This window comes from Dermacentor variabilis, chromosome 4, assembly GCF_050947875.1.
Source record: "Dermacentor variabilis isolate Ectoservices chromosome 4, ASM5094787v1, whole genome shotgun sequence".
Classification (NCBI taxonomy): Eukaryota; Metazoa; Arthropoda; class Arachnida; order Ixodida; family Ixodidae; genus Dermacentor; species Dermacentor variabilis.
The window spans coordinates 182,841,090-182,859,907 of record NC_134571.1 but is presented as its reverse complement, the minus strand read 5'-3'; the positions used below and the strand labels follow the sequence as shown (position 1 = coordinate 182,859,907).

Below are 18,818 nucleotides of genomic sequence, written 5' to 3'. Positions count from 1 at the left end.
CGTTCCGTACACAGTAGACTGCCAAACTGAATAAACTCAAACACACAAAACGCACGCAAAGCACGTTCCGCATAGGCTCGGAATCATGGGCTGGTGAACAAACCACTTCAAGCGTCCTCTCACCTCCCGTAATGCTGAACATACCATGGTTCTGGCAGCGTTTGAGATTTCCAAAGCTCTTACGGATAGCGGCAAGTGATAAAATCACATGCAGTTATCGTGACGACTGGCTTTTTCGATCGACATCGAGAGACACAGAGCGCTAGTTCGTTGTCAATCGCATTGGCTAAGTGCCTCGACGACTTCCTGGCGATAGCATGTCACATACGCGGAATGTGCACATAAATTAGAGGTCACTTACTGTGGAGGATTTGTTGTTATATCCAACGAATGACGAACGACTTTCGTGTTTTCGCGTGACGCGAGATGGCTGACACACGATCTCCCTTGGATGGCCTTCGTTGCAGCTCGCTGGACGGATCACCTTTCTTCGGTGCTGTCCTGTGCCGCGATGTTGAGCGCGGGCGCGTTGGAGCAACTCCGAATGAAAAAGCAGAGCGCTCGCTTCGCGTTCCTTTGAACTGTGGCTGCCTGTTCTCTTAGAAGCAAAATGGTGTTCTCTTTGCTCAGCGTGCGTGAATGATACATCGCCATGTTCGGGGCCAGCCTTCTACAGTTTAAGCAGATGAGTACGCCACGATTTGTTCTCTATTGCCGCTAGAGTAGAACAGGCATTTTACTATATCTCTGAAGGGCAGAGTGAAAAGCACATTTCACTCTCCCCTTGGTGACGGAGCGAACAATGTATTTCACTACACTCAACATTTTGCGAGGGTAAAAACACTTTGAAGAGTAAATCGGCCTCTTCACTCCTGCGACACCATCGCTAGTTTTCAGAGTGTAGCGAAACATGAATTAGATGGTACCGGTTAATATATCGCTATTTAAACTCACCAGAAAGAATAATTCGTGCATCGAGACATTTGGCTGTAATTTGTAAGAATGCGTTCTTCAGCTTGCAGGAGAAGTGGGGAGTATTATGGCGCGATCGGCAGCAGGCGCAATTTGGTAGTCTTGTTGGCACAGTGCTGCATAAGAGCTAGATCATTTCAAGGTCCGATTAGACGTTAACAACAGAGAGTGGCCAGTTCCTATTACCTGCAATAAAAACCCCTCCCCTACGAAAACCGACCATTGGGTGCCGAAATGCTAAAGCTTTGTAAAATTGCGGAAACCTTAAACATCACTTAAGTTAGTGCTGAACCACGTTTGACTGTACGAGTATCTTACTGCCAGATGAAGATACAAGATTAGATATAAGCTCTCGTTTTGGAAGAAAGCAGCGTATGCTTCTGAAAATTACCGAATGATCAAGGTTTGCAGGTTGGTTCTAGGACGACAAGTGGGACGTGGGTATCGCAGAGTTTGGCGACGAAGAAGTGTATGCAGCGCGACTTCCTTCCCCGATTCAGGCGTCTGGTCGAAGAAATAGCGCTTGGGACCAATAGGCCGTGTCTTTTACAGAAGCGACAATCTTACAGAGTTTTCTTTTGCGAAGGCAACTAATTGCTTAGCAATGTTTCGAAAATGGCGGGAATAGCCTTCACCGACATGAAGTCGTTGTTTTGTTGAAATTTTGTCCCGCTGGACAGAATAGCTTCTCTGGTTCACAATAATCTGAATTTTACTATGATAGGTCGTTGGTAGTTCAAGGTACGACGGGAGCATTATACGTGCTTAGGTTTTTCAGATTCGGCAAATGTTTCACGGGGGAATGAATGAGGCAGACCATAAAAATGGGGTTATTTCTGCCTGAGCAGTTTCAGCTAAGTCAAGACGAAGCTCAAGGTCGTGAAACAAACGCGCTGTATGATTAGCGGTAGCTGAACTGTTTCACTGTCGGTCTGAATTTCGGGCACAGCCTGGCAATGTTCTTCCACTTCGGCGAGGCGACTGTTGAAGTTAGATATCGCTCTGTCCTTGGAAACAATGCGTCCCTTGGTTTCTTGCAATTAATTGATTAGTATTTCTTGGCCAGCAGGTAGCTTTTTTCTTGCAATTCATTGATTATTATTTTTTGGCGAGCAGATAGCTTTTTCAATTCAGCCAGAGCGATATCCAACTCGTCAGGTCTAGGGTTTGTTTCAATGCCTCTAGCTAGTAGTAACGAAGGCTATAGACTGTGACAGCATTCGACAGCAACAGCAATCAAGCACTGAGTGCTCGGCAGCTGTATTAGGAAATATTTACTGAACTTTTTAGCAGAAAGGCTGTGGAGTTGACTAACCTGCATGATGAAGAAACCCGTGTTTGATAACTGTGCCGTGCGGCAGCCACTGAGCCCGAGGGTCGCTGAAGGCGATTGCCGCTCTTTATATGTGGCTGCCTCATTATCTAGCCTGCTTCAGTTAATTATGTATGCTATGCATGGTTTTCCATATACCGTACTCCGCCAAATCAAGCCCTAAAGGTGTCCCCTAAGGGAACGTTAAGCTAAATATTGCCAACATTTTATAAAATATGTTTTTGACGCCCCATATAATTGATGCAAGCAAAAAAACAATACTTAGCTTACGCATTATCTTTCAAAAAGCACTAAAATCCACCCAAAATTTGCCAGTTTTGATTTTGCAAAACTGCTTTTGCAAAAGTGTCCTCATACCTTATCAGTTCAATGTATCGTGAAACGTGGACACGCCTGATAGCTCTGGTGCCGTGAATGCAAATTTAGCGCCGCCTTGAAATTTGTCGTGCGGAAATTGGTGTGAACATCAGGAAATATAAGATGCGTCCTTGGATTACTCTAAATAAGAATGTTTAATTTCGGGGATACTAGCGGCTTCCGTTCAAAACAACCTAAACTGCACGGTTGTGCTGGTGCCCAAGCATGCAAGCTGTTAGTTCAGGTACCTGTGGTATGACAGCTGAGCAGACTTTCGTGTCATGGCCATAGTTTTAGTACACATATATGATATCTTACGATTTTTAAAGAGAGTATTTTATGCTAATTTACATCCATTTCACAATTGCCTTTTGGTATTGAGAGCACTATAGACTACATCACAATGCAAAAAAAGGGGTAAGGCGTGCCGACACGGACATAAGAGAAGAGAAGCGGACAACACGAATATAGGCGGAACGCAAAATAGCAGACAGCACAGAATGGCGTTCGTGTTGTCGACTTCTCTTCTCTTGAGTCCGTGTCTGCACGCCTTACCGCTTTTTTGCATTGTGAATCCCTGCCAACTAGTTCAGCTTTCTGTCGTTCTAAAACTACATAATTCCTTGTGCACTTTGGTCATCGTCGTTCCTTGCGCCAAAGAGCCCCACAGATCTTCGAAATCATTATAGAATATAAGTGGGATATTAGTTTTGAGTATTTGCAAATTTGCGTTTTCTGATAGGAACCATATGCGTGTAAGAAGGAACACGCAAATATCTCTTCAAAAAGGTATCGTAAATATTTTAGAGGATGTAGATGTTCTCCTCGCAGAACTACTTGACCATTCTTGCAAGCAATTATTCCTCATTGGCTACCCGCGGTCACGTTGTAATTTTGGCGCAGCTGCCCAAAGCAAATCTTTCGCTGCTTTTCACTGCCATGTTAGTTCTATGTTATATATATATATATATCCTCATAAGTGCCTTACAGATCTTCTGTTTGGGTTAGCCAGCAGTCAGTTTCCACGTAATCTGCCTTAACATGACCAGTTTCCTTAAGAGTTTGCTAGTAAAGTATTTTGCAGCAGCTGTTTATCTGACTGAAAGTGCATTGTCCTCTACCATATGTAGGTGTAGCATACTGTATTCTCCTCGCAGCTGTCCTATTCGCCCTTATTTTCGCACATGGTGGAGTACCGTTTGTTAACCCATAAATTTTACAGCTGCGCCATTGGATTGAGAAAACAGCCACCTGCATCCCTTTTCATTTGTTGGCAGGTTCACGGCCACGGTGCGTTGCAGCTGAGATTGCAGCGGCTATCATGATACCAGCTGCAGTGAGCAAGAATCTGCACCCCGGTTGAGGCGCGTCGGCTATTTATAAATGAATGGCAAATTAGTTCTGCGGAATTCCTCAAGGTGAAGGTAGCATTCATGAAAGGTAAAACTGCCATCCACCGCAATGTACCACAAAGCCACTAAGGAATCCCATACGGGTTGCTCAGAAATCACGCTTAACAGTTGAAACAAAATTCGTCCTGGTCCGTGATTCCAACCCTGGACCAAAGCCTTTCCAGAGTGGTGCTACCATCTGGGCTAACAGGAAGGCTAGGAGATCGCAGCGCGAGGGCGAATTGATCGACAACTCGAATCCCATGCACACAGAATACGGCAAAACAGCTCTGCGGAATCCCGCGAGGTGGAGGAAGTATTCATGAAAGGGAAAATTGTCATCCAACCGATAGGAGCACGAAGCTGCAAAGGAAACCCGTACGGTTCTCATAAATAACGCTTCACATTTGACTAACGATGACCATAAATGAGTCATCGTACAATCCATCGTAATTGCTGTTCACCGCGCATGTTCTGGAACACACACCACTATTCGCGTCTCGCATGCTGTCTGATTACAGATAACACTCTTGCGCTACAAAAGTGGCGACACCCTTGAATGTAGGCCTTGCACCAAGCAATAAGTTCTAACTGTTGTTAGTCTGCAAGAAGTAGCTGGGTGCCAGGGTGCACCTTAAGAAAACTTTACACTGCGTGGAACTGAGCATGACACAAATGACAAGCGCAGACTTGCACCCAACTTTTATTCCACAACCTCCGCATATAAGTGCACAGCCTGAGCAGGATATTATTGTTGGTGATACTGATATTGCCACGCACGTGCCGTGGTGTATTTCTGGTCTGCACGTATATACGGTCTCTGTGGAATCAATGGAAGTTGTAAGTCAGCGCCTGTCTTGTGTCATTCCCTCCGTGCGACTGTGTTAGTTCGCCGAGTTGAAATTTTTGTTCAGTAGTTAGTTGAAGAAAAACCGTCACCAGAAAAAAAAACTTGTGCACCTGTCAGTGCACCTGTTTTAGAAAGGGCAGCCTCGCCAAGCTGCAAACAGAATATGAAAACGAAAAAGTACATATAAGTAATATAACAACACAATAAAGCAACTAAGAAATAGCTTGCACAGTTCATTAGCTCACGCTGAAGATTACCCTAGGGCTGCTGCTTCTGTTCTGGGCCGCTGAGAGTGTAGTTCACTGTAGAGTGCTGTGTTACTCAGCACATGGTCGTGAGATAGAATCCCGGCCACGGCGGCCGCCTTTCAATGGGGGCTAAAATGAGAAAACACCTCTGCACTCAGATTTAGGCGCAGTTTAAATAACTGAGGTGGTACAAATTGCCGGAGTTCCCCAATACGGCGCGCCTCATAACGAGTTCGTGGTTTTGGCACGTAAAACCGCACAATTTGTTTTTATCACGCTGCAATGCCCGAAACAGACGCAGCTCTTGTAGCGTAACCTTCTCGAGTTATCCCCATTCCGAGACTAGACTGGGGAAAAGTGGAAGCACTGGTAAGCGCATGAGCATTGAAGCGGGAAAGGCGCGCACAATGTCACGTCTCGAAACCCACCGCTTGCTTCGTCAGAGGGGGCAGAAATGCTGTTGGCCACGTGCTAGCAATCCCGCATTATTTTGTCCCCGCCTGTACAAAGTTTGTCATATGATGCGTCAGCGTTGCAGGAGGTGTTTCTTTAAAAGCAAATGGCCGGCGTTCGTAACCTCGCCCACTAAACACTTTCTGAGGTTTGGCCTCTCCAAGCACTTTTCCTGTTAGGTTTAAATATCAACGTGACACATGCTCCTAGGTAAATTTTTTCAGCTAATACCTTCCACTGGAGCTTCGTATGACAATTGCTCACATGTACCATGGTAACACAATGGCAGAACGCTGAAGTCCGGACGGAACATTTATTTAGAGCAAAATAAATATTTCATTTCACAACACGTCTCACATCCATTTTCTGGAATAACGGGTTGCGCTTTTCACGTTTAACGAAAAGATACCGCGCAATTAACTGTGGATGACTACAGCCGGGCGTAGCACATGCAAGCTGTCGTTCGAACGACGCTCCAAAATCTGAAACTGAAAGTCGGGTTGGTTTACTCCTGTTGGTCGCTTGTTGCGTTAAAGTCAATTGGGCCGCAAACCACTGTGGGTTATCCACTTATTAGGTTTTTCTTGTTGTTTCGCTATGGATAAACGCTCAACAATAAACAATGTGCACATGGCAATATTCTGTACTCAAAATCTCACGAATGCGCCGGCATTAATGAAATCATTGAAATCAACCAATGAGAATGAACTGCCGGAAAAATGTTTCGAGTGACTCTGCTCGCAGAATACCCGAGCGCCATGATTTACATTATTCGCCCGGTCAGTGTCCTAAACTTATTTTCACATCAAATCATAACAGAACCGAAAAAAATTACCCAACAATAAATCTAAAAGCATAAGCAGATAGACATGTTTTTTTTGTTTTATCATATTCAAGAAGTGACAACTCGTGTTCAATTTAGTTTAGCAAACATGGCTGATCTCCACACATTTTTTTGTGCTGCGTGGCAAAAAAGAGAATGAGGTCTCCCCACCAATGTGTATTAGTCCCGTACACAATGCACTCTTTAAACCTTTAGTGTATAATTGTGCAGCTTCTGTGACACACGCAGCCACAAACACCACGCGCAGCATCCACTTTGACGGCTCTTTCCTGGTCAGTTCAGCAATTCATGCAAACAAAATTTAGCCAGGACGATTGCTCAACTGCATGCTAATAATTTACAACATTTTACACACAATAAAAACACAAGCTGATTCCTAAGGCGTGTTAAGATTATTATTATACGTCTAAGCACAGGCAATGCAATTCTCTTGATGTGCTTCAATGCCTAGGAATAAGTTTATTTCGCGTGCATTAGGGAAATTTCATGTTTTGTAACTTAAACAAATCCTTATTTTAGCCAGGAGAAAAGCCTCCTTATACACTGCATAACATTTAACAACGGCATAATGGGACTTTTCTTTTGGAAGTGTCCCATTGTTCCCTACAATAGGGACGAAAAGAAGCTTTTCAGAGGAAATTTGGCAGTGTTATCTTGGGCGTTTTGCTCCTATGCCAAGTACCATAGCTATCAACGGAATAAGCTTTTTTTTAATATACATGACTTCACCTGTTAAACTGGCATTCAATGTTACGCTCAGTGTCGCCAGCTCACAGCGAAATAAAGCCGTGTATAAAACGCAGTAGGCGGTTACATGTATACTGTTACTGTGAAGCCATCTATGTATTTTCCAAGAACGCTTTGAGAAAGTTTATTGTTTATTTATTTACAACTAGGATGGCGTCAACCAATGTTGTAACGGCAAGAAAAATACTTTCTGCAATTCGCCAAACATAAAACATTGTGTAAACGGTTTAAAACATTTTATTCTTATATGTAAAAGAGACATTAAAAACGTGAGTTGAAGGAAACCAACTAGCCGTACTAAAAGACCCATACGAATGCTCACTGATAAAGAGCAGGGACTTGTCTACTTACACAAACTTTTTCCATGACAATGAATGAACGAAAGAATATCGCGTTTTTCTTGGCGCAAGAGCCAGGTATGGCCAAAGAGCGACTTGCCAGTTATTGTGACTTCGCAGTCTAGTGGTGGATTCTATGAAGTTGAAGTGACGTGGCTATAAAGGGGCCTAAAAATAGTCGCTCTAAAGTAAGTAAAATCTGTATAATAAGAGTATGGCGTTGACATATGATGTGTACTATGAACATAAGATGCATATAAAAAAAATATGCGATGTATGAAATATATCAGATTCTAAGTTGGCAAGGGCACTACTGCGATCATTGAGCCTTTGAAACACAATGACTTGGAGGCATATGCTATGCAAAACAATTATCACAGCGGTATCCTCTAGAGCGAGGATGCTTTACGAATTTAATGGACCTATAACATGTAAGATTACATCATTTAAGAAACCTAGGACTGCTTTGGTGTTAAATAGCGGTTCTTGGTCAAGAAGCATAGCCAGGTGAAGAGGGATGTAATAACGGCACGCAAGAGGAAAATGTTTCTCTCACATTCGGCTTCTTGACACTGCTATAGAACGTGGAGCACGCTCAGCCTCTCCCGGTATCTACCACAGGTTCGAGGTTAATTTCCAGAAATTACAAAATTATGGGTCCCAAATGTCTGTCCTATTCTGAATCGACAGCGTAGGAGATCTGTTCACCGTGATTTTGTTGCGGAGGGCCAAAAACCTAACTGTGGCTTTATCACGTGCACCCTATTATTTGCTTCCGCGTCCCACAAGCGTTGTCAGTGATTCCGCAGTTTCCATCGTAAGAGAGGCTTCAGATCAGTAGCAGGGAACGCAACGGTAAGGGCAGCTTGCGATGTATACATAGTTGATCTGGCCATTTGGTCTGCTAGGACATCTTACTCAATGCCTTTATGGCCAGGTACCCAGCATATAATGATATGTTGGTTAGATATGTATGCTCTACACAGAACGGAGCTCTATATATACAGGGCTTTTTGTTTACAGAGTGACTTCAGGGCTTTTACGACGCTTAGAGAGTCTAAATATGACTGTTTTTCGAAGTTTTGATTTTATTATATACTTCACTCTCGACAATATTGCATGGGCTTCTGCCATGAATATACTAGTTTCCGGGTGGAGTGCGCCGGATTCTGAAAAAGATGGGCCGATGGCTGGGTAAAAAACGTCTGCATCTGAATTGGAAGTGTCCACGTAAAAGTCAGTGCAAGAGCACTTATACTGCAATTCGAAAAGATGTATTTTAATATGTGCCTCAGGCACATGCTTCGTGACATCTACAAACGATATATCGCAGTCTATGAACTGCCACTGCCGTGAAGGTAACAGTTTCACTTGAGTCATAGGACAATGTTCAAGAAGCGGAACACCAATTTCCTCAATGAGGTTCCTTACACGCAAAGCAAACGGTTTCCTCACTTCATGTCAGTTACGGAAGAGCCTAGCAGCGGCGATATCGCTTATGGTTTAATAAGAAGGACGTTAAATGTTCGCTTGTACTCTCAGAAAATATGTAAAACTGGTATATGACCGCTGCAGATGAAGTTACCACTGATTTGCCTCTAAGTAGAGGCTCTGCATTGGACTTGTCCTTAAAGCACTGGTCGTGAGACGGATACCCAGGTGGTAGATGGGGTCTAGGATTTTTGATGCACTTGGTGTTTAAGAATTATAAATTATTGCTCCGTAATCAACGCCGGCGCGGACAAGACTGTGTTCAGAAGACACTTTCGATCACTGCCCCATGTAGTATGTGACAGAAGCTTGAGAAGGTTCATTGTTTTCAGACATTTTATTTTCAAATTTTCAATAATGGGAATAAACGTGAGCTGCGAGTCTAAAGTGATTCCCAGGCATTTATGTGGACGGCTCACCGTAAGTTCGTCTCCCTTGATCGTAATACTAGGCAGTGGCTCTACCCCTATCTTGTTTGAGAACAGTAGGCAGGTACTTTTTGGGTGTTTATTTTGAAGCCGTTCTCATCCGCCCGTTTTTTCCGTCCATTGTTTGTCCCAGGCTGTACTTGTCGTTCTCAGATAGCAATATTTGATGATTTGAAACATACTTGTACATCATCAACGTAAACCGAATAGAACATTGCGCGTGGAACGACTGTATGCAGGCTATTCATTTTTACAATAAACAGTGTGCAATCAAGTACGCCACGTTGCGGAACCCCAGTTTCTTGGGTGAACGATTTAGATAAAACATTGCCAACTTTTACGCGAAAACTGAGGTTAGACAGATAGCTTTCCACTGTGTTTAACATGTTCCCACGGACGCCCATCGCGGAAAGATCGCGGAGGTTCCCGAATTGCCACGTCGTGTCGTACGCTTTCTCTAGGTCTAGAAATACTGAAAGTAAAAACTGCTTATGAATGAACGCCTCTCTAATGTTTGCCTCAATGTGGACAAGGTGGTCTATTGTCCACCTTCTCTCTCGAAACCCGCATGGAAGCCCCGGGGGTCTAGTTCTCGTTACTTTCTAGGAAGGTGATTAAGCGCCGATTTACCATTTTTTTCAAAAAACTTTGCACAGACAGCTTGTTAACGCTATTGGCCTGTAGCTGCTGGCTGAGGTCAGGTTTTTCCCTTTTTACGGGGATGACTATAGCTTCTTTCCAGGATGATGGAATATACCCCGCCACCCACATTGTATTGAAAAGACATAGCAGTGTTTCCAGTGCTTCAGGGTGTAGGTGCCTTATCATTTCGTATATGATGCGTTCCCCACCTGGCGCCGAGTTATTGCAAGTACCGAGAGATGACTTAAGTTCCGCCAAATTAAATGGGCAGTTGTAAGCATCACTCGATCACCCTTTGCGGTTGAGGGGATTCCGCTCCTTGCGTTCTTTGAGTCTTAGAAATGTATATGCATTGTGCAATGTACTGGAGATATATTGAAAGAGTTCGCCTAGAGGATCAGCCTGATTTTCCTGGCTATCACCTTGGCTACTTAATAACGGTAGGGGATGTGACTCCCGACCTATTAACTTAGTTACCCTATTCCCTACTCTTGTTTCTTCAGTGTACTAATTTATACGAGAAATGTGCCTAACCCAACTTTCTCTATTTGCAGGTCGACGTGTTCTCTGGCCTTGTGACTCAAGTTGTTTGAAAACAATAATGTTTTCGGCGGTTGGACAATTTCGAAGCAATCTCCAGGCTTTATTTTGATTTTGTCGTGCTTTCCGACATTCGTCGTTTCACCATGGGATGCGACGTTTACATGCCAGTCCGTTAGTTTGCTTGATACATTTAGTTGTAGCGTCAATAATAAAACCTGTTAGATATGCCAGAGCGTCGTCTACCTTAAAACCAGCAATGTTATCTCCGCCTAGATAAGTCAGCTCTCGGAACAGTTCCCAGTAGGCTGAGTTCATGTTCCATTGTGGAAAATGTGGCTAACATGCATCCTGTTTCGTTAGGTTTAAAATATTTGGACTGTTGTGTCTCCCAAAGGCGTTCTTCACAACAGACCACTCAAGATACGAAATTAGTGTACTCGATATTATACTTCAGTTTATGAATGAGTACGTGTTATGTGCCACACTGTAGTAGTTTGCTATTTCCTATTAACTATACGTGCTCCTGAGGAGGAGATAATGTTTTCAATTAGGCGACCTCTCGCATCGCAACGAGAGTCTCCGCACAAAGTGTTGTGTGCGTTTAAGTCGCCGACAACTATGTAGGGCATCGGAAGTTCATCTATATAGTTTTGAAATTGTGTTTGACGAAGTTGGGAATTCGGAGGAGTGTATATAGAGCTAATAGTGACTAGCTTGTTAAACAAACCCCTCGGACCGCAACTGCCTCTAGGGGCGTACGGAGTTTCAATTCCCGACAGGCAACGCCTTTGTCAACTATAATAGTCACACCCACGGACGACACGACAGTGACATCGCAGTCTTTACGAAAAGTAGCGTACTGTCGGAGAAAATCAGTTTGCGTATGCTTGAGGAGTGTTTCTCTAACACACAGCACATTTGGACAATATTCATGTAGCAGTTTCTTAATGTCGTCGAGGTTATGTAGAAGTCCTCCTACATTCAATTGTAGTATTTGTGTCTCCATTATAAAGAATGCGTTGTGTACTGTGTGTTTAAGAGACAAGGATTAGCTCACGGGCCCTTTGGAGGCGCCGTGACGCGAGTTTTATCATTTTTGGAGTGGTTGAGAGACGCTCGCCACTCTTTAGGCGCTGGGGGCGCCATGTGGCTGGCCGCTCTGTCCATCGCCTCTTACGAGGCGCTGGACTCCGCTCTTCTGAGCGTTTTGTTTGATGTGAAGGCCTCGGCACGTTAGACGAGACCTTTGAGGCCACTTGCACGGAGGTGGATAACCCCGTCTGCTGGGGTGGCGGAGCAGCACTAGTTGCCGCTGCCGCGGGGGCAGATGGCGTAACTGCCGACTCACTGCTTCTCGGTCGGACAGCGGCCGGAAGCCGTTGTGTCGCTGCCCCCTGACCCCTCACATCGGCAAAGGAGATCTTGGGCAGGCATGAAACCCGCCTGCGGGCCTCCTTGGAACTTATGTTTTCTTTTACTTCAATTGTAACAATTTCCTTTTCATTTTTTCAGGATGAGCACGACCGTGAGTATGCGGCATGCTCCTCATCACAGTTTACACAGTGCAGAGTGTTCTCGCATGATTCGGAGGTTTGTTTATGGGCACTGCATTTCGCACAGCTTTGGCGGCCTCGGCAGCTCTGCGAACTGTGGCCGAAACGCTAGCATTTGAAACATCGGACGGGATTTGGAAAGTATGGCCGAACGCGAAGTTTAATGTACCCGGCCTCGATGAACTCGCGAAGGACACGTGAGCAGAAGGTGAGTATGAGGTGCTTGGTCTGGATCTCTTTGCCATCCCGCCTCATCTTAATTCATTACCGTTAATAGCACTCTGTTCAATGAAGCCCTCCAAGAATTCAGCCTCAGTCAGCTCCAGCAAGTCATCCTCCGACACAACGCCGCGAGTGACGTTCATAGTATGGTTGGGTCTCCCCAAATGATAGAAGTTTCGGCAGTTTCTCGTATTGCTTCTTATCGTGGAGCTCCAGGAGGAGATTACCGCTTGCCATCCTCATCGCCTTATAACCGGGACCAAAAATGTCAGTCCAAGACTTTGATACAAGGAACTGTGAAATCGTGCGCAGCGGTTTGTCAAGTTTTTCCGAGTGAACTACATGAAAACGTGGGAAGTTGTGGAATTGGCGTCCGAAAAACATGAATATATCTACCATGCGCCCTCTTTTCTCAGGGCAATCCGGGAGGGGAGGGAAGGAGCTTGCCATAGAAAAATGTAACTTTCCACCCTCCACCCACCGTAGGGCCCTACAAGGGGACGCTGCAGGAACTCTAAAAACAGGTCCCGCAAACGCCAGCTGTACGTTATCACTATACCCAAATATGAAATAACCTAGGTTCGCAATTCACACAAGGTTAACCCTTGCTGGTGTGGAAAAATTGAAAGAGAAGCCTGGAGAAGACAGAAAAGATGGAAAGCGAGAGAAAGACGACGGCTGGAGGGAGAAAGAGATACAGCAAAAGGCAACTGCCGATTTCCCCCGGGTGGGTCAGTCAGGGGGTGCCGTCTACGTGAAACCGAGGCCAAAGGGGTTTGTCGCCTCCGCCGAAGGGCCTTAAAGCTCCTGACAATCAGCATCGGCCCAACCTCCAGGATCCCGTTTTCCCCGGACACGGGTAAGCCACGCACGGTTCAACGCGGGGGGATCAAACCCTCGTGTGGTCGGGTACGTGGTGTTCCGTGAAAATAGACCAAAGGGTATGGAGGATGATTAATGCATGGCGTGGTGCTACAGCGTGCAACGTGGTTGCCGCGACAGGCCCCTTGTTGATTGGCTGAAAGGGACCCTCAACCACGCCACATGGAAAATTTTGGTTTTGCGTTCGCAGTTGGCACTTGTCGTCTAGGGAGCATCTTACCGCAAGAATATTTCAAATTGGTTCATTAATTGCGCGATAGAAATAATTCGATGCCGCCACTCCGTGATTTCAGGAAGAGAGCGTCACCGTCAACATAACACTCTATACACTTGCGCCGTCTATCCTCCGCAATCGAAGTTCCTTCTCTGCGTTCTCCCATACGGGACCTCAGATCACGTGGCGCACACGTCACAGGCCCTTCCTTCTGTTTTTTCCTCCCTTTTTTTTTTTGTTGGGATCACTTCTGAAGGCGTCGCGCGCAAGCTGCTGCGCTTTTCTCATTTCGCCTTGCGCCTGATTTTTCACGCTGTACACGAGGACACTAGCGGTATAAATTAGTTCTACACGAACACAGCCGGATCATAAGGCATAAACTCGCGCTAACACTCGGTACAAAATGTCATAGTTTTGTTGTCTACGAGTGCGACTGAACGACAGAGGAACAAGCAGACGAAACGGAGGTCCGTAATTCTTGCTATGATAAGATATAAAATAGAAAGGCGCAGACACCACGTTTTTGTGTTTTATTATATCCCTAAACTTTACCTCATCTGCTCAAGCAACAGATTGCGCAAGTAGCAGATGTTGGCTTCAATAATTCTCGAAACCACTTGTCACTATGAGCGACGTCACAGCATGTACATGTACGTAGGTTCAAGTTCGCAAGTACGTCACATATTCGGCTGGGAGCACGGCGCCCACGAGGAGAATGGCAAAAGAGTTAGGCTTCAAATTTCGGCTCTTTCCACGGCGCTAGCGATCTAATGCTTAGCATACAAATCGCTAGCGCGATTTGTATGCACAGCGACACCTTACTAGGTCTGCTAAATATGAAGTGATAGTGAATATAGTGAAATATAGTGAAGAGGCCCTCACTAGGTCTGCTAAATATAGGCAGACCTAGTGAGGGCCTCTTTAAGAACGTGTGCGAGAATGCGGGTTTTTGGAAGCTGTCGCTAGCATAAGTGCAAAACGTGCGCTATCTCGCCGAAAATAACAAAGTACATATAGCAATATATGTTGGTGCAACCTGATGCAGTCGCCATAAATACAGGACAGCAAGCTTCAGCAATTACTTCGGCTTTATTTACTGAGACAGTAGCCTTCTGTCCTAGTAAACGCCATCATCTTATTTTACTTTGTTGCAGCGCACATGCGCAATCAATAATTGGCCATAAATTTGGTGGTAAAGGCAAACAGATAAAAGAAGTGGGCAATAATATATCAGAATCTAACCAAATATACATGAATGATCTAGTGCGCGAGAGGAAATATAATAAAAATTCAATAGCAAACATAAAATTTTATTGCATGACGCATATTGATTGGCAGAGATACATAGCATTTGTTGTTTTCTTTTTCCTCCTATATATTTTCCAATTTGTAATAATATCCTACATAATTTACCTCTCGTTTTAAGTAATCTTAAAATGACATCTAACAGATCTTATTTATCTAAATTTACTGTAGCGATTCTTGTTATTATATTGACTGAGAAGATAAGAGCATTGTCACCTTTGTCTGAAGCAAGAAAGGAGCCCGACGGGAGAACAACAATATGGATGTATTTCTTAATATATTTTTGGCTGCAGCCATCTATGAAGTTTTTGTAGCCAACAAAAATATTTTGTCGAAACGTGGGCAAAAAAGAACGAGTGTACTTCAAGAACAAGCGCACCCCTCTGGCATACACGTAGGCCTAACGGACTTCACAAAAAAGCCTGCAATCATTTACCTGCAGTGCTATAAATGTGTATTGCGTATGGAATGTCACACAATGATCGTTTGCACCATTCTTTTCTAAAACTTACACACAAACTTCCGCTTCGAGAACCATATGCAATGCTTGACAAAAATAAAGATGCATGTACAGCATCACCTGCTGTGTTCAGCACTTCTCAGAGTAGAGCAGTAAATAGATCAAATAGATCATGCAGTTGACAAAAAACTATAGTGCGGTTGTCATGGCAGGACTCGTCTTAGCAAAGTGGCGTACTAAGGAACACACTACGTTTCTCTTTTCAATATTCACAAATGAAAGCGGCACTGTACATTTAATGTACGCTGGGGGCTAATGGGTGAAGGTACACATGGTTCCAGGCTTGTTGACCGTTTACAACAGAGAGAATGTTGCGAGACCCGATGGTTAGGAGAGCGATAAGTGGTGTGGCCATAGCTTCATTCCTACATGGGTGGCCGAGGCGTATCAGACGATATTCGGTTTCGTCCGGAAGTACGTCATTGTTATAGAAATTTGAAATGCACACTTTCGCTTACCTGAGCACGTTTACTGAATCAGCAATTTTACACACTAACCGTAGGAAGAAGCGAACTGATTCTAACACCCTTCTTGATTGATGTCAGCTAGAAAATAGCAGCCGTCAATGGGAATACGCATGCAAGCCCTCGGCTGCCTCGAACCAGAGCAAGTGAAAACCTCGTTCGGAAAGAGTGAGTAACGCCTGAGACACATGGTGCGAACTGGCGCGCGGTCTGTCGTGCTACGCTTCGGAGCGCATAGAAACTATTTTAATAATGTGATAAATTCCATTTGCTAATAATGGCGCCCAGTCTTATGTATTCATGTTACATGTGGGGACCTCATGGCGTTGTGCATTCTTGAATGCATGCGAGCACTGGTGATTATGCTGGAATCTCCAATTTGTCATCCATAAGTAGACAACGCGTTTTACCGAGAGAATTGATTTGCATGATCGGCGCATGTCCTTTTGTCTTGTGGGCACAGGTTCCCCCAATAAAGAGTTAGTTTTGATGCTCGCAGTTATGTCACAGTCCGGCATTTCACGATCACGACAACGCTACGATATATACACAATGTACAGGCAAACACATATGCACATATTCGCTGAAATCTGCGTTGAAAAACACATTTATTTTCGTCGTTTAGGCGGCGCCCCGGTCTTTACCAAAAGTGGTCTCGCTCACATAACGACCTTTGTTTTACGAATTTCGGCATGGTTCTTTCTGCAGCATTGCACGAAAACTAGTTTGAAACGGAAAGATGGTGGCGCAAGGTGCATTAAAAGCGAACTAGTTATTGCCCCTTGTTTCACCAACAATCTAACAGAAGCATACAGAACATCTGTCATAGGTATTCTAAATCATTCTTGTAAAGGTTGTTCACCGGACAACACGTCGAAAATAAATTTGTTTTCAACGTTGAATTCTTCCTTCAAGTAAGCTTACAGTTGGCTGGAACTCTTATTCGCAACTATATATATACATATATATATATATATATATATATATATGTACACACGTGCGAGAAGAAATGGGGCTAACCGAGGGGAGGGGCTTGATTGTATTAGTCATATCATAAGAGGCCAACAAACACTGACACCAAGGACAACATAGTGGAAATTAATTTTGCTTAATAAATGAAAATAAAGAAACGATAAATTATTGGAAATGAAAGTGGATGAATAAACAATTTGCCGCAGGTGTGGAACGAAACATGCGCTTACACCAACCTACACATATTACATCGCGTACACCCCTCAGCCTGCAGGGACGAACGCCCGTGATGTGGGGCCACACCAACTCTATGCCACATTACGTAGGAGTGCACATTGCACAACATTGAAAAACACGACACGTGCACCACGAGGGAGCAATGGGCGGCACTGCTGACCAGATTGGCAGTCGACGATCAGCTCAAGCTGATACAGAGGGCTGAGAGGATGGCAAGAGCCAACAGAGCCCTATACTAGGGGCCCCGACCGTCAGCTGTTTTTTTTTCTGATTATTCTTTTAATAAAGTTTATCTATCTCTCTATCTATCTATCTATCTATCTATCTATCTATCTATCTATCTATCTATCTATCTATCTATCTATCTATCTATCTATCTATCTATCTATCTATCTATCTATCTATCTATCTATCTATCTTTCTATACATCTATCTATCTATCTATCTCCGGGTTCTACAAGGAAACATAAATGGCCAAGAAAGTGTTACACTGCATGAAGAGAGACGTTTTCTTTGTTAAAAGTGGTTGAAAGTCGTTTTCTTCACGCATGTTCATTATCATTATTTTCGTAACATTTGTTGGTTAGGCTGTCATGACTCCCGTAAGCCCGTTAATCTGTGACAGAATACCATTAATTCAATCACACACACACAAAAACTCAGACAGGAATTTCGCATGTATTGTGCTTCAACACTTAAAATGTTTAAAGTGCAGTGTGACGTGTTATTTCAAGCTTCTAGCAAATTTTAGCGCGTAACTATTAGGTTGTAATTAACACGCCCTGAACATAAATTGACCTTTTATATTATCAAAACACTCACAAATGCCACCCGTTCCGGAGCTTTGGACAGAGCAGCCTTGATGACTGTGTAGGCTGAACACCAAGGAATATCTACGGTGGGAAAAGGTGAGTACACGACGCCGTTTTCAATGCGTGCCTTCATGTTGCGTCTGGGCTGCGCTGATTCTGCTGCACTTTGCCGACTACAGCTCGGCACAGCCGCTGCAGAAAGGGAAGCATAGCACACCGGCGAGAAGGAATATGAACAGTTGTTACTTGGGTTCGCAACGCCCTATCGGCGCAACGAAACTTCAAGCTCAGATTTCTCGTTTCGCCTGTGCAGACCGCAGTCATACCACGCGCCACAAGAATGAACCCCTTATCCCATTTTCGCCCTTGCTAGCTTTCCCTAGTTCTGTGTTATCGTGGTCGTTTGAAATGGCACTTCGTATGGCAGAAAAAAGCGTAAATTCCGCTGTACTCTGTCGATTCAAGAGGACGTGATTTAAGAGTGCATGAACAATTTATTTGCATGTTTCGCTTCGATGTTTTAGGCTTTTCTTTTATACAAGAATAAAACACGGAAAAACTGAAATTCCTACACTATCAGCGCGCAGAGCCGGAACTGTTACCAGCTGGGATTCTTTTACTGTCGGAACATTAACGTTCAGCCCCTCAACATACACACGCCTACAAACAACGCACACACAAAACTTGGCAGTCGCTTTAGCATATCATCAACACCATCAAGGCAAAAGGCTGCGCGTTCACGTGACATTCAGTAAATTACTTGACTTTCTCATTCGAATGCGTTATTCCTTGCTATTGCTTTTTTCCCAGCAAATGTCGTGGATTGAAGTGTCCTAAATAAATTGATCATAATTAACCCGGTTTAATTCATTCCGCTTTAATTAACGCCAAAGCTCGTATGTTCCACATTTATGAATTTCGGTGCCATTGAATAAGGCCCCGTCGGTGACAGCTTTGCCGGACTATAAATTTGTGACGAACCAATTGAATATTGGTGCCA

General features: G+C 44.1%; 1 protein-coding gene across 1 annotated transcript in view; it reads right to left on the bottom strand.

Moving 5' to 3' along the window:
- The window catches only part of LOC142578449 (putative 4-coumarate--CoA ligase 1), a 234,005-nt gene that overhangs the window by 61,544 nt on the left and 153,643 nt on the right, over positions 1-18,818 (bottom strand). Inside the window, exons 10-11 of the mRNA XM_075687831.1 lie at positions 17,829-18,010; positions 12,360-12,445 (exon numbers count right to left, since the gene is read on the bottom strand). Of these exons, the coding sequence (XP_075543946.1) occupies positions 12,360-12,445; positions 17,829-18,010 (268 nt within the window). The remainder of the gene's footprint in view (positions 1-12,359; positions 12,446-17,828; positions 18,011-18,818) is intronic.